Source organism: Ursus maritimus, unplaced genomic scaffold (assembly GCF_017311325.1).
Source record: "Ursus maritimus isolate PB19 unplaced genomic scaffold, ASM1731132v1 scaffold_4, whole genome shotgun sequence".
NCBI classification, from domain to species: Eukaryota; Metazoa; Chordata; class Mammalia; order Carnivora; family Ursidae; genus Ursus; species Ursus maritimus.
Genome location: NW_024426552.1, coordinates 70782050 through 70797883, shown reverse-complemented (window position 1 = coordinate 70797883; position 15834 = coordinate 70782050). Strand labels below are relative to the sequence as shown.

Genomic DNA, 15834 nt, shown 5'->3' with positions numbered 1-15834 from the left:
GAGAGCGCACATGCAAGTGGGAGGGTGGGAGGAGCAGAGGGAGAGGGAGAGAGAATCTGAAGCAGACTCCACGCTGAGCCTGGAGGCTGACCCGGGGCTCGATCTCATGACTCTGAGACCATGACCTGAGCTGAAATCCAGAGTGAGGCGCTTAACCCACTGAGCCACCCAGCTGCCCCGAGTAGGAAGAATGTCTTAAACAAGATTCTTTTTTAAAGCACAAACCATAAAATTATATTGCTAAATTTGGCTAGATTAGAATTAAAGCCGCTATTCCACACAAGACAGCATTAGATGAAATAAGCCACAAACTGAAACAGGATAGTTCCAAAGCACACAGTTTACAGAGGATGAGTGCCCAGGATATGTACAGAATTCCTACAAATCAATTAAAAAAAAAAAGACAAAATGCTCCATTATAAATGGGTCAATGTATATACACAGATAATTTTCAGAAGAAGGAATCTAAACATTTAATTGTAAGTTTCGACATTTAAAAATAAGTTCAGTACACATGTAAACATTTAAAAGTAAGTTCAACTTCACTAGTTTCCAGGGAAATGTAAGATAAAACAAGGAGATGCCATTTCATACCTCTCAGATGGACAAAAATTCAAAATTATACCCTGAGTTGAGGAGGATGTGGAGTAATGAGGAATAAAAAGGAAAAAAAATGGGAATTCACGTCCATCAATGAGAGAAGAGATAAGTTGTGGGAAATGCACCCACTAGAAGATTATGCTGTTATTATATTAAAATGAACTAAAGCCAAATGCTTCGCATGGATAGATCTCGAAAACCTGGGAGGGGCGCCTGGCTGGCTCAGTTGGAAGCGCGTGAGGTTCTTGATCTCACGGTTGTGAGTTCGAGTCCCACGTTGGGTATAGAGATTACATAAATAAACTTAAAAAAAAAATGTGAGCCCAGGGAAAATGTTTGAAGAATGCTACATGCAGAGTCTCATCATTTATAGAAAATTTAAAAACTGGCAAAGCATTATTTCAGCTTGTTCAGGGTTGTAGACACGTGTAGTAAGAGTCTGAAAAGCACCACCAGGAATGTGAAACACCACATTTATTAAGTAGCGCCCCTTGAGGGAGGGTGGAGGCAGAAGCACAGGGAAGAGACATAGGCAGGGGCTTTCAACTTTTGTCTTATTTTATTGTGTTAAAAAAAAATACCTGAAGCAAATAGAGCAGCTTTTTATAAAGCTGGTTGAGGTATCCAGAGCTGTTCATAATTTTCCGAGTGTTTGAAGAGAAGAGCCAGGAGTTCAGGGGAGATGTTTGAGTTGGAGGGGATGCCGCAATGTAGGGCCCATGGAAGCGTGTACTCTGTTCCATGCTTTGCTCTGTCCCTGCACTGAGAAGACTGCCTGGTACAGAGAAGGTACTCCCCAGAGAGCTGCTGAGCACAGGAACAAATGCAAAGGCCCTGAGGCACGTCAGGACGCTGGGTTCTGAAAGGGCTCGTCAAAGTCACAGCCAACTCCTATTGAGCCCCATGCCCCAGTGCCCCAGCGCGGACTTCACTCTTGGGCTTGCTACCTCATTTCATCCTCGCAAGAGTGGTATGCACCATTATTCTTCTCGCTCTCCCGGTGAGGAAACAGGCTTTGAGAGTTGGCAGCTTGCCTGAGAACACAGTGCTTAGGACTAGAGTCCACATTCCATCAAAAAGTCTGGGTTTTGTGCTGTAGGTAAGCCTCAAAATGTGGAGCAGTGGAAATCAGCAAGACAAGGTAAGGCCAAGGAGCCTACAGTGCAGGGGGATATCAACACACACCCTGGAGCAAAGGGGGAGCTCGACCACCCAGCAGTGAGGAGGGTGCTTCGTGCTGGTAGCCTGAGAGGGGACTGCACAGCAGGGAACACTTGAGTCTGCCTGGGCCGTCAGGGAAGGCTTTACCAGTTGAACTTGGCCTGGAAGAAGTACACGTACAAATGCCAGGAACCCAGCTCTTCCTGCTCCGCTTTCGACTGGTGTTGTCCAGAGGACCCCCTGCTCTGGACCGTGAGCACGCAGAGCCCAACCACACAGGGCTGAGACTGAGCACCGGTGCAGACAAGCTGATTGAATGCAATCTCCAATCTGAGAAAGTTTGCTCTCACCTTTACATGCACAGAGAAAAAGCCGACTCAAAGTGCTTGTTTTGCAATCATGACGGTAGGAATAATTGCTTGCTCTTAAATAATGAGAGCTAACATTTATTGAGCATGGACTGTATGCAGGGCACTGGGCGAAGTCAGCACATGATTTATTGCCCTTAACTCTCACAAAAGCTCTGTGAGGACAGGTGCTATGTGTCCCCTTCCAGGAAGGAGGGTCTGGCCCAAAGCTGTACGCAGTTAAAGTGGTGGAGCTGGGATGTGACACCACGGTTGTCCTCTCTCGGGCCCACGTTTAAACCACTGCTCCTCACAAGCACAGACACACAATTAAAGCAACAAGGGCTTTATGGCTCTCAGCTGGGAGACGAAATGAGAACGTGATGCCACCATCGTAAACTAGAAACCAAGCTTATCATTACATTCATGAACACCTGTCACATGTTAGGTGCTCCATAAATGCTTCGAAATGAGGTAGCATTTAGTTGCAGGAAATGGAAACCAACCCAGTGTCACAATGACATAATTCACCGGAGGAGGAAGCAAGGAGAAACTTAGCAGTCACACATGCAGGCAGAGCTGTGGTGGGCAGGGACACCCGGGGACTCTGGGGATCCAACCCCCTATAGGCTTAGACCTCCGGCTGAGCTCCCCTTCCTCTGGGGGAGCTCTGCTCCACCTCCCTCCTCCTGTTCCCTGGCACTCAGCCCTGACCACTGACTCCTGTCACTGGTAGCTGAGCTCCTGGCTGGAGCTCCTGGCTGGAGGGGCTTTGTGCTTTGTATCTCAGCCAGGTACTCCCCAGAGAGCTGCTGAGCACAGGAACAAATGCAAAGGCCCTGAGGCAGCCGATCACAGAGCCGCCCTCCTCTGAAGACAGGCGCTGAAGGAAAGAAAGCCAGCCCGCTCTCCCCGTAGCCTGCAGGTCAGAGATACAGAAAGTGAGAAAAAGGACTAAGGAAGGAACGGGAAGAGTTCTGCTTTTCAAAAGTAGATGAAGACAATAATCCATCCTGTCCCCCAGGAAAAGCCACCATCACTGGGATCCCAGAGTTCATTTTATTTGTTCATTTCATAAACATTTCCCAGACCCGCTGTGCAGGAGACAGGCCCTGGCCTGGAGCTGGCTGGCTCATCTGCACCCTTCCTCCCCCAGGAGGAGACCCCTCTCTGCCCCGGGGGGATGTGCAGCCCAAGGGTGGCCCAAACACCATCCACCGACCCGTGGGGCACACTGTGTGAGGATACGCAAAGGCCAAGCAGACACACACAATTTAGAAGTGTAAACGTTCCTTCTGAAGAGGGGGAGGGAGGAGGAGGGAGACTGGGAGGTAGGCCTGGGGGGACATAGAGAGGAGACTGGGATGTAGGCCTGGGGGGACATAGAGAGGAGGGGAGGGAGAAGGGAGGGGGAGACAGCCACAGCCTGGCTGGATCCCCCCCCCCAGAGCCCCCTCTGAGGAGACTCTGGCCACGTTTTCATTAATTGCAAGGTTTTCCCATTGACTCAAACAAGAGCGCTCTCTCTCTGATTAATCTTCGAAAGAGCCGGCTGAGTTTGATCATAGCAAACACGATGATCCCCGTTATGACGGCCTGGGTAGCTAAAAGCAGAAAATAAAGCCACCAGAACAGACTGTGGTCTTGGCGTTGGTCCCTGGACACCAGCTGCGTCCGGGCCCAGGGCTCCGAGCCGTCGGGCACCGAGGCCACCGAGGCCGTGGGGCCGGTGTCCGCGGGCAGGGCCGGCCGGGTCGGGGCTGGGGCGGGGCGGGGAGGCGGGCCGCCGGTGCCGGGACACTCCGGGTCCTCGTCCGGCAGGGCCCAGAGCGGCAGGCCGGCGCGCGGTGCGGGGCCGTGGCACCGCGGGGGCTCGGCTCGGCCCACGAGGCCCGGGTGTCGCCGCAGCCACGCCAGGAAGGGCCGCAGGCCGCAGTCGCAGCGCCAGGGATTGTGCCCCAGCAGCACTTCGGCCAGCCGGGGCAGCTCCGCAAACGCGTCGCCCGGCAGGGTCTCCAGCTGGTTGTGCTCGAGCTCGACCCCCTCCAGGCTGCGGAGGTGGCGGAAGAGCGAGCGGGGCAGGGCCCGCAGGCGGTTGTGGCGCAGCGACACGCGGCGCAGCCCGTCGAGGCCGCGCAGCAGGGCGCCGGGGAGCGCGGCCAGGCCGTTGGAGTGCAGCGCGAGCACCTGCAGCGCCGCCAGGCCCCGGAAGGCGTCCTCGGGGAGCGCGCTCAGACGCGGGCTCAGGGTCAGGCCGAATGCCCGCAGGCCGCTCAGGTTGCGCAAGGTGGCGGCGGGCAGGGTGCGCAGCCGGGTGCGGTTCAGCCACAGCTCGCGCAGGCCGGCCAGCTCCCCGAACAGCACCTCGGGCAGCGCTTCCAGCGGGTTCTCGAACAGGGTCAGGAATGTCAGATTGCGCGAATAAAGAAAGAGTGCGGAGGGCAGAAACTCCAGCTGGTTTCTGGAAAGAGTCAAGTAGCTCAGGCTCCGGAGCGGGTCGAAGGCTCCCGGTGCGATGGAACGGATGTGATTTCTGTCCAGCTGCAGCTCCTTCAGGGCGCGCAGGCGACTCAGCAGCCCCGCGTCCAGAGAGACGAGCCTGTTCGAGTGGAGCACGAGCTTCTCAAGCTTAGCCTGGGCCGCGAGCAATCCCTGGGGCAGGTGGGTCAGGTTGTTTCCCGATAAATCCAACAGTTTCAGGTTCCCCAGATTTGTGAAGAGGCGAGCGGGAAGGGAAGTGAGCTGATTTTGGTTCAGAAAGAGCTCCTGCAAGTTCACCAGTTTCTGAAACATGTTTTGGTTGATGTCCTTTAGTTCGTTGCGGTCCAGAAACAACTGTTCCAGGAGCACCATCTTATCCAACAGCGCGCCTGGCAGCTCCGGGATCTGGTTGCGCGACAGCCTCAGGGTTTTGAGTTTTACCAGGTCGTGGAAGGCGCCGGGGGCGATGGCGGAGATGTGGCTGTCGGACAGCATCAGGCGCTGCAGGACCGTCATGCCGCGGAAGCTGTCATTCTGCAAGGCGCCGTGGCCCATTCGGGACAGCAGGACGTGCGTGAGGTTGGCGGGCAGGCCGAGCTCGGCGAGGCGCGCCACGTGGCCCCCGGAGCACTGCGCGGCGTCCCGGAACACACACTTGCAGGCGGGCGGGCAGGGGAAGGGCTGGGCGCGCAGGAGCCCCAGCGCCGCGCACAGCAGGGTGCTCCTCAGCATGTTGGCTACGGCCACCGCGGGAGCTCGGCGACACGCAGGCGCGAGCGCTGGATCTCGTAACCCTGCAAAGGCAGGAGCCCGTCGCCAGGATTAGCACTGACTTCGAATATTCTCCAGATAGACTAAGTATCCCTCTTTTCCCGGGAGTGCAGATTTTCCTGGGGGGTGAAAAGACATTCGTTCTGCGCTGAGAGGTCTCATTCCTTTGTTCTACCGACTTTCTACTCTCAGTTTAAAGCACTGAAATTAAAGCGTTTTCAAGCTATAGGTGGAAGCCAGGGCTTTAAAATCTTTACATAGAACTAATGAAAATGATCATTCTCATGAAGTTCACAGACATCACTGAGCAGTGCCCGCCCTGAAGAGAGAGCCCTGTTCTTTCTGCCTTTACCCAGCGGTGGCTGTAACCAACAGTCATGCCGGGAACAGCAAAGGCTGGAAAAACAGCAGCAACCACCACCTGATTCCTTTCCCCTCAGTCAGGCTATATGCCAAGTACTTATTCTACAAAAACGGTAACACCCTCAAATAGCCAACACCCTGTTAGCCGCAGTGAGAAAAACAGGGAATACCTATCTATCACTTTATGCCATTCATGGTTCTCAGCATTTTATTGACATTAATTCATTCAATTCTTACAATAACCCTAGGAGGTAGATCCTATTCTTACCCCAGGTTAAAGGATGATGAAACTAAGGCACAGAAAGGGTAAGTAACTTAACCACGGTCACAGAGCTAGAATTTGAGGACAGTATTTCTGATTGTGTCATAAAGAAGGAGCTATCATTTCTTAAGATGCTTAACAGAAAATACGAACTCGTGGCATTGAATTACATGAAATACACACAGTAATACTCATCTGCCAAAACAAGGTTTCCCAAGTGTAATTTTATACAGATCATTTCTTATACAAAATTTTATAGTTTACGCACATACGGACTAACCAAGCCCTCAGTTACCCATAGTAATTTTTTTTAAAGATTTTATTTATTTATTTGACAGAGAGAGAGAGCCAGCCAGCAAGAGAGGGAACACAAGCAGGGGGAATGGGGGAGTGGGAGAGGAAGAAGCAGGCTCCCATCGGAGGAGCCTGATGTGGGGCTCGATCCCAGAACACCGGGATCACGCCCTGAGCCGAGGGCAGACGCTTAACGACTGAGCCACCCAGGCACCCCACCCATAGTAATTTTTAAAGTATTTGGCCTTACCTGGAATGGTGCTGTACCCGAAAGCAACTGAAGGGCTCAGGGCTTTGCCTGTGATTCAGCACTTTCCAAAGGAAGAGGGAAGTGTCCTTGCATCCTGAGGATAAAGACTTTACCAGAATAAAAGTCATGGAAAGGACCGTATCTCAGAGGGCATATTCTGGTTTTTAATGACAGAAAGCTTCAAGCTGAAAGAGACCATATGTAACTTGAATCCTACTGTCAACGCTGAATGCTAAGAGCAGGAGGGAGAGAAGTGTCTCCACCAAATGGCACATTAGGACTGTGATGCTGGCTGGGAGAGCTCAGTGACCCAGTTGGGTCATTGTGGCAGCCATACCCCTGGCTGGACCACACTTCCTTCGAGTCTTACTTTTCCCACCACATTGCCCCAATCCTCTCCAGTTCTCCTCTCCCCCTTTGCGGAATAATAAGGCTAAAAACATTCTCAAATATGTTCGAAAATGGCATCACAGGGTTCAAGGGTGTTCCTATGTTCAATGTAACTTAGGAATGTCCAGCTGCTTTCCAAAGTACTTGTACCAATATGATGCCACCTACAGTGTATGACAGTTCCTGTGCTTCACAGCTCTGCCCATACTTGGAACTGATTTTTTAAATTTAATTTTGGGGGCACCTGAGTGGCTCAGGCATTAAGCGTCTGCCTTTGGCTCAGGGCGTGATCCCAGCGTTCTGGGATCGAGCCCCACATCAGGCTCCTCCACTGGAAGCCTGCTTCTTCCTCTCCCACTCCCACTGCTTGTGTTCCCTCTCTCGATGGCTGTCTCTCTCTGTCAAATAAATAAAATCTTTAAAAAAATGAATAAAATTTAATTTTGGCCATTCGTATGAAGTCATGGTCTCAGTGTGGTTTTTCATTTCTCATGACCTTGAGCATCTTTTCTTATTTTAATGCCCACTTGTGCTTCATCTTCTCATAAATGTTGGGTTCTTTTGCCCATTCTCCTATATGCAAAATATGTATGTCTTTTAAAAAACTGAACTGTAGGGGCGCCTGGGTGCCTCAGTCGTTAAGCGTCTGCCTTCGGCTCAGGGTGTGATCCCGGCGTTCTGGGATCGAGCCCCACATGAGGCTCCTCCGCTATGAGCCTGCTTCTTCCTCTCCCACTCCCCCTGCTTGTGTTCCCTCTCTCGCTGGCTGTCTCTCTGTCAAAGAAATAAAGTATCTTAAAAAATAATAAAAATAAAAAAATTAAAAAACTGAACGATAGGCATTCTTTATATATTCTGGATGCTAATCCTTTGTCAGTTATAGGTGTCAGATAGCTTCAACTGGTTTGTGGTTTGCTTTTTCATCTTCTTCATGATATCTTTTGATGGACATTATGTCTTTATATACGCAAAATTATCAATCTTCGACGATTTGTGTTTTTTGTATTGAAATAGATCCTCCTCTCCTCCCAAGTAAAAAGTTCTCCTATAATGCCTTGCTGAGTTTTACAGTTTTGTCCTTTTTTAGGTCCTTAATCCATACTGAACTGATTTTTGTGTATGATGTGTGAGTGGAGTCCAGTTTTATTTTTTTCAGATAAGCAGCTGTCCTAGCCCTATTTATATATAATCAAATCCCTTCTCCCTTCAGAGGTACAATGTCAGCAGCCATGAGCCAACACCTCATGAATGTGTGGGTCTGTTTCTGGGCTATTTGATAACCCCGCCCAGCACCATACTAAAATAACCTTTTAATGTTTGAAGCCTGAAAATATGCAGCATTGTAAGAAGTGTGAGGAAACAGACATTCTCATACTACAATGGTGGGACTATACACTGGAGCAAACTTTTGGGGGAAAACTGAGAAGCATCAGCCAAATTAAAAATATACATATCCTTTATCCAGCAATTCCACTGCTGAAAATTCATCCAATGTCTAAGCTCAGTAACGTTTGTGCACAAAATGGGGCTCCTGGGGATTCAGTACAGCACGAAACTCTTGATCTCAGGGTCGGGAGTTCAAGCCCCACGTTAGGTGTGGAGCCTACTTAAACATAATTGTGCACAGGGGCGCCTGGATGGCTCAGTTGTTAAGCGTCTGCCTTCGGCTCAGGGCGTGATCCCAGGGTCCTGGGATCGAGCCCCGCATCGGGCTTCCTGCTCTGCTAGGAGCCTGCTTCTTCCTCTCCCACCCCCCTGCTTGTGTTCCCTCTCTTGCTGGCTGGCTGTCAAATACATAAATAAAATCTTTAAAAAAAAATAATTGTGCACAAAAACACTGCAGGGTTGTATGTAGTAGGAGAAAAAAAAGAAAACCCAAATGCCATCAACAGGGAAGAAGTCTTCTAAATGTTGACACATCTATGCAATGGGATGCCTTGTGCACTTTTGAGAGAATGAATGAGCTGCATGTGCTGAGGTCTTTCTCTGATCGATACACAGAACGACTAAACAAGCGCAGCACAGCCTGCATACGTGATGGGATTCTATCTGTGTGGATTTTAGATCCGAGGAAGACGTCATGTCAGATTCTCATAAGCTTCTGCGGCCGATTTCCCCGGGAAGCGCTCCGATCAGAATGACCTCCAAGTTTTATTCTTTGAAAAGAGCAGAACATTCTGAATGCCCAGAAGGGTATGGAAACCACAGTCAGGAGAGGAACATTGTTGAGTCCTTTCGCTGAAAAACTGGATGAGGTACCGAGAAGTATTTTGAACAATGAAGTCGATGGCTCCCGTGTTTTCATGTCCTTCGAATTTCGGATTCACGCAGGTTAGAAATCTGCTATGCTGAGGGGCAAGTTCCGCCTCTGAGGTTTGGCCTTTCCAAAGCAGAGCCGTCTGCCTGGATGAGACATGCTTTTCTCCGCAGTGAGGGGAGACTCCAAGGCCAGGGCACTGGAGGGATCTCTGTGCACTTCCAGAGCAAGCACAACTCCAACTCTGAACAGTGACGGTCTCATCCAAACTCCTCCAACTCCAACCTTCCCTGCAATATATACTCGATACACAGCACCTGGCAGTGACACACAGGCAAGAGGGAGACGTGCAGAACTGTGCCCCCGCCCCTTCTGCTACACAAACCACAGCGAATGCGGAGAACTCGGGACTCTAAATCTTCACACCACCCAATCCATCCCACGGCAGCCAGCCACATAGGCCACGGGAGAGGAGCCACGCCTCCTGGAGGACCTGTGATACCCAGAAAGACCTCCCATCCCAGCACAAAGGCCAACACAAATCCACCTTCTCAGGGGTTTCCAGCACCCATGGCTGGTTCCACAGCTTCTCTCCTTCGGAGAGCTCCTTCTGCACCCACGGCTGCCACTTCACTTCAAACTTACAACGTGTTACATGGCATTAGCTCTGCGTTTGATCTTCCCATCTGTTAACAGAGTATAAGCCTCTAGTCTCAACATTTCACGATTTTCCACTTAACATTTGGTTCTACATTGTAGCTAGTGAACGGGTTTCCACGGGATGGTCACACACATGATGTGATATATATGTGGGATGTGGTATTCATTCCCTTCAAAAATGCATAGTTGAAAAAAGGAAGTGGGAAAGTGTGAAGTAAGAAAATAAATCCAGAGACAGCAGTATTTGTACGGCTAAAAGGCAAACGAATGTATAACGACACAGGAAAAAAAATGTTATTTCATTCATTTAAATTTTTATTTTGAATAGCTTCAATCCAAAAAAGATTTCATAAGGTTATTTACAGTGCTGGATGTACAATTACGAATGTATGCCTTTTCGACATCAGGGTACCATTCTTGAGCAGCAATACAATTTAAAAAATATAAAGATGCAGTATCATTTCTGATATAAAGTTACTTAAAAAAAATCCAAAGTCTTAGGGAATTCACAAATCATAACAGGAAGTAACTATCTTATTAATTTAATGTGCACATAATTACCAAATTTTATTACATTAAAAATATGTGTAAATGCCCACAGACTGTACAAAAATTAACACCCCACATTTTGTCAAAAGTTCCCAACCACCTCCCACCATAAATATACAAAAACCTATTTTCAGATATGTCAAAAATCGCATGCGTGAGATCTTAGAATGTTTTCTAAAGCTTGAATTTTGCTCTTCTCTGGATATTGTATCTATAGCCATTTGGGGAACAGAATACATAAACACTGATATGTTATTTAGCATGCCTCTGAAACTGTGCAGTATCTTCACAAACATGGGAGACAAAATAAATACAGTGGAGACTGCAACAGTTCTGTTCAAATGCAAGTGCAATTTGGAAAGCTCTCGAATGTAAGAATTATAAAACTAATATAAAAAGTATTTCTTTTGTTGTTGGCTTAGCCACTTTTATTCAAGCATTATTTGCAGCATTGCTTTACAGCAGTTGGTGCTAGAAGATACAAAACATATAGTTACCACTATTTATATTTGAGGGGGGGGGAAACTTTAAACAACCCTGAGGGAGACACACATTAAAAATCTTGTTATTTATTTAAAAAGTTAAAAAGTTACATATCATTATTTAACAATTACTTTCCTGGACATTTCTGTCCTTTAAGTATGTGCATAAATAAAATTTAAATCGGCAATATTTATTAATCTTTAATACATCAAAATAAGATATGTACAGATTTTTAAATTTAGGTCTGTATACACTCAAATAATTTAATGTGAAGTTCAGAATCAAAATTACTACGTAACGGTGACGTACAGAGAGAGAACTCAGTCTATCTATGGCACTGAGTAGGACCCACACCTGGATTCACAGACATTCTTCAAATAACATTCTGGAAACCATCAACTGCAACTTGAACAACCCACCTTGTCTATGTTCAAATCCACCTTCCTACAAATGCTCTTCCACCTACCTAATAACCTCATTCCTTTGAAAGTAATATGGACAAATGAGATATAAAACCCTTATAAAATCTAATGTTAAAAAAAAGGGTGTAAAAAACATAGCTCTTTATGATCATGCTCTTAAAGATGTTAAATACAAACCAGTAACTGGATTTTTAAGCTGCTACTTAGCGATTACTTTAATTATATGCCTCAGTATTTAAATCAAAGAATAAAATTTACAATTCTGGGAAATCACTTAAGAATAATGCTTGTACATATTGAAAATGAATGTGAAAATTAGAAAATGATCAAGAGAGTAAGTAACTATAGAAAACAGTGCTAATTCACAGCTCAAGAGGTCTAAGATGCATAGCTTCATAGAATCATTCATGGAACAATTGTTCTTATCTAATGTGTATTAATATCATATTATACTTTTTGATGGAAAACTTTGATTATATTGTTGTAAGAATCATCAGTGGCAATAGCAGTAACAGTGATCCTGAGTGTAACTTACATTTTCCTATAGTTACCTAACATCATTCAGGTCTCTGCAGCATCAAAAAAGATAACCGTGTGGTGCTATAGTTCTGGCTAACATCTGATAAACTGGTAAATATCCAGCAGCAAGATAATGATCAGCTGGAAGTGGAAAGCACAAGCCTGCTACCAGTTAAGGAAGAACATAGGATAACATCACATAGTTTTAGGAGTTTAGTGTCCATTTTAGAGCAATATCAGTTTCCTCGCTTGTCGTAACTGTGGCTTTGCCAAACTGCTGGATCTTACCTAGAAACGCATTTTTAAAGTTACTTTAATTTTGTTTAAAATTTAAACATAACCAGACAAAAGAGAAAGGTGAAAAACACTTTTCGCATTTCTTTTGGCCCAATCAATGTCTATTCTTTAACTTTATTTCAATTTTTCTTCCTCCCAGAAATTTTTACAACCAAATAATGCTTCCCTGTAAGCATCCAATCTTAAATAGGTAAGCTCTGACCTCTGGCGCCACCTAATGGCATAAAACAAACTCACCAAGTTCATACTGCTTTGAAAAAATAGCACTCAAAACCACTCACTCATTTTTAAGCCTCATTATTGATAGGAGAGACATGTATCAACACTTAAACATTTCAGGAGGTTAAAGTCTAACTCAAAAACCTACAACAAAACAAAACAAAACCCAATGCACTATTATCCTATGTCGTTAATTGAAAACGAAGAAAATAAAAATATTTAAAATGATATAAAACCTGAGAGGAAAAAAAAGGTATGAAGAGATATATTAGATCTACATCTACTGCCAAAAAAAATAATCTTCTTTTCCTAGTGAAAATGGTTCTACAACATTTAACTGAAGTTAACTGTACTACTGACAGCAGACATACCACAAGATCCATTTAATAGCTTTGAGGAAGGCAGTTGGAGCACCTTGCTGATTAGAAAAATAAAACCCAGGCAGTTTGTACAGAAAATATAAAACCATAAATGGAAATTACCTGAGTTATTCTATAAGCAACACCATAAAACTCCTAGGCTATCAAAGGGAACTGGCGTATGTATATATGGAATTCTTTGGAAGAAATTTTGGAATCAAATGAAAACAGGCTTTCTACCAATTTTCACTGGAGACTCATTAACACCCCTTTTATTTGCCAATCACAAATTTTGGGCTGGTATATAAATGAGGACTTTTTCTAATAAGGGGGTTGTGAAAATAAATTTAAATGGATAAACCAAGTCTCAGAAGCTAATGTCTAAAAACCTATCAAATATCAACTTTCTTCTGTACCCTCTATAAAGAGTATCACTGAAGGTAACAAGAAAATTCTGGAAATATATGTAATATGTAGTTACTGAATGAAGATACAGGACTTTACAGACTGATTATTAATTTGACGGGCCAATCTTTCTGTTTTGCTTCGTTTATTAAAAAAAGAAAAAAAAAGCTCTCATATCAGCTACTGTATTAGAAGGGATATAAATTGAAATGGTGCCATTCCGACACACAGGATCAGAATGTCCTAAAATTACATTCTCCTGCTACTAGCATACCACCGAGAGTGATGCATTGCTATGTTATGGTGATGATTTGACATGATCCGTTCTCCTTAACTAAAGCTTTAGCTTCTGTTGTTGTTTGAGGTTTTGGTGGCCATTCTGGATCAACCAAGAGCTCCTGAGCCAGATACATGTACTTTGCCTTTGGTATCTTCTTTCTACAGCCCAGGGCCCAGGACAAGCAGCATTTTCCCCACCGATCCACTGACTCCTAAGAAAATAAGGGGGGAAAAAACACTAGTAGATTAAGGTCTGCTTGTTTTTAACAAAGTCTTTTTAAAAGCATAATACATCAACACACAAAAATAAGAGGAAATGACTTCTGAGTACAACAAATAAGTGGGAAAAAAAATCCAAGTAAAAAGAAGTCAGCTTTCAATTATTTAGGAACATATTTTTTAAGATTAGATTTTTTAAATCATCAATGCAATTTCATTTTATTTAGTTTTATGTACCTATCCTCTTCTGTACAGGTACATTTTTAAAATAACCTGCAGATCTGGATTCTATGATTCTGTAACACAAAATATCAAATGTGTTAAGAATAACTTTAAACTATTCAGAAAGAAAACACTTTTAATATTTAATACAGAAAACCTCATATTCTATCCCAGATTATACCAGTGCTCCTAGCAATTCAGCCAGCTGATCATTTTTGGAAGAGGAGTGTAAAAATATTATTATTAGTATTAATGTCATCTTTCAAAAAATGAAGCATGATGAAAATATTGTTATGTCAAAATTAGAACTTAGATTATGTTTACTGTCAATCACTTCTTTTTGCACATTTTCATTAATATAAAAAATTTTTCATTTTATAATTATGGTTTCCCTGGTGCTCCACTACTGGAAAGACGTACACAGAAAGGTATAAATCAAGTACTATTTCTAGTATTATTTCACTATAAAAAGCTCTGCTGGCATTAAAATCCTTCTGCATCCCATCTTAATGTTTTTAATGAATGTGATCTTAGATAAATAATCTTTGAAGAACAAGGCAGTCCCTAGTTATTATACAAAAATGTAAATTCAAAATAGGCCCCCCCAGAATTTAACTGAAATTTGAGATAAGTAACACTGAAATAAGATAAAACTAAAATGACTATACTGAGACCTTAGTTACATTCACCTCTGAAGAACAGTCAATTTCTAATTATGCTGGCTGTTGCTCCTTCAAAGCAAAATTTTCATCCCAGGTTGTTCGGTTGTGCTGCCAACATGTAACTCCAGCTGCAACTAGGTTTAATCTCAACTGAAGTAACCTCACAAAATGAAACATAATAAAACGGAGACAGGCATTCTAATGTTGATACCCAAAATGGTATCATCATCAAGGAAAACAAATTTGCTATAACATGTTTTGAAACATGTTTCTAAATTGGCCAGTGGAGAACAGCAAAAATATTTTAAAATAAAAACTCTTTAAAACATTTAAAGGTTTTCTAGTTTATTCTATCAATAAAACACAATAAGCTGCACTGGTACCAGGAATTCACAGGCAAAAATAAGCTGTCTGAGGATGGGGAGGGGGGAGCGAGGGAGGGCACTAGAGATCATTTATCTAGTAGCCTCTTACTGTCACAGCTAAATAGAATTATCATCACCTTAAAAGAAGTCTACAAGAAAATATCTGGCATTAGGATACAAAAGAGACTAGATAATAGGATTCTTCAGATGATCCAAATAACAAACACAACTGACCCTTGAACAATACGGGTTTGAATTGTGCAAGTCCAATTATACGGATTTTTTTTTATAAATACAGTACAGTACTGAAAATGTATTTTCTCTTCCTTATGATTTTTTAAAAAAGATTTTATTTATTTATTTGACAGAGAGAGCACAAGCAGGTGGAGCAGCAGGCAGAGGGAGAAGGGGAGGGAGAAGCAGGCTCCCCTCTGAGCAAGGAGCCCAACAACAGGGCTGGATCATGGGATCATGACCTGAGCAGAAGGCAGATGCTTAACTGACTGAGTCACCCAGGCGCCCCTCCTTATGGTTTTCTTAGTAACATTTTCTTTTCTCTAGCTTGCTTTATTGTAAGAATATAGTATATAATACACACAACACACAGAATATGTGTTAACTGACTGCTTACAGTATCAGTAAGGCCAACAGCAGGCTATTCGTTTTTTGTTTTTTTTAAAGATTTATTTACCTGAGAGAGAGAGGGAGAGAGAGAATGCAAACAAGCAGGGGAGCCCAACGCAGGGCTCGCTCTCACAACTCTGAGATCATGACCTGAACCGAAATCAAGAGTCAGGGGCGCCTGGGTGGCTCAGTCGTTAAGCATCTGCCTTCGGCTCAGGGCATGATCCCAGCATCCTGGGATCGAGCCCCACATCAGGCTCCTCTGCTGGGAGCCTGCTTCTTCCTCTCCCACTCCCCCTGCTTGTGTTCCCTCTCTCGCTGGCTGTCTCTCTCTCTGTCAAATAAATAAAATCTTAAAAAAAAAAAAAAAAAAA

The 15834-nt window shown here is 44.6% G+C and overlaps 2 protein-coding genes across 3 annotated transcripts in view; both read right to left on the bottom strand.

The window, feature by feature from the left end:
* Positions 1-1056: 1056 nt before the first annotated feature.
* On the bottom strand, positions 1057-6586 carry GP5 (glycoprotein V platelet). The gene is made up of 2 exons (XM_008705358.2): positions 6530-6586; positions 1057-5479 (listed from the first exon to the last, which is right to left on the bottom strand). Exon 2 carries the CDS (start codon positions 5319-5321, stop codon positions 3591-3593), a length of 1731 nt encoding a protein of 576 aa, XP_008703580.2. The 5' UTR covers positions 5322-5479; positions 6530-6586; the 3' UTR covers positions 1057-3590.
* Positions 6587-10139: 3553 nt separating this feature from the next.
* ATP13A3 (ATPase 13A3) overlaps positions 10140-15834 on the bottom strand; it is an 85920-nt gene continuing 80225 nt past the window's right edge. For both annotated transcript variants that reach the window (XM_040621416.1, XM_040621417.1), the window contains one exon: positions 10140-13580. In XM_040621416.1, the coding sequence (XP_040477350.1) occupies positions 13383-13580 (198 nt within the window). In that variant the 3' untranslated portion in view covers positions 10140-13382. The remainder of the gene's footprint in view (positions 13581-15834) is intronic.

What these genes read in the sequence shown, in the direction of transcription:
- GP5 (XM_008705358.2), bottom strand. Translation starts at nt 5,321, where the DNA reads ATGCTGAGGAGCACCCTGCTGTGCGCGGCGCTGGGGCTCCTGCGCGCC.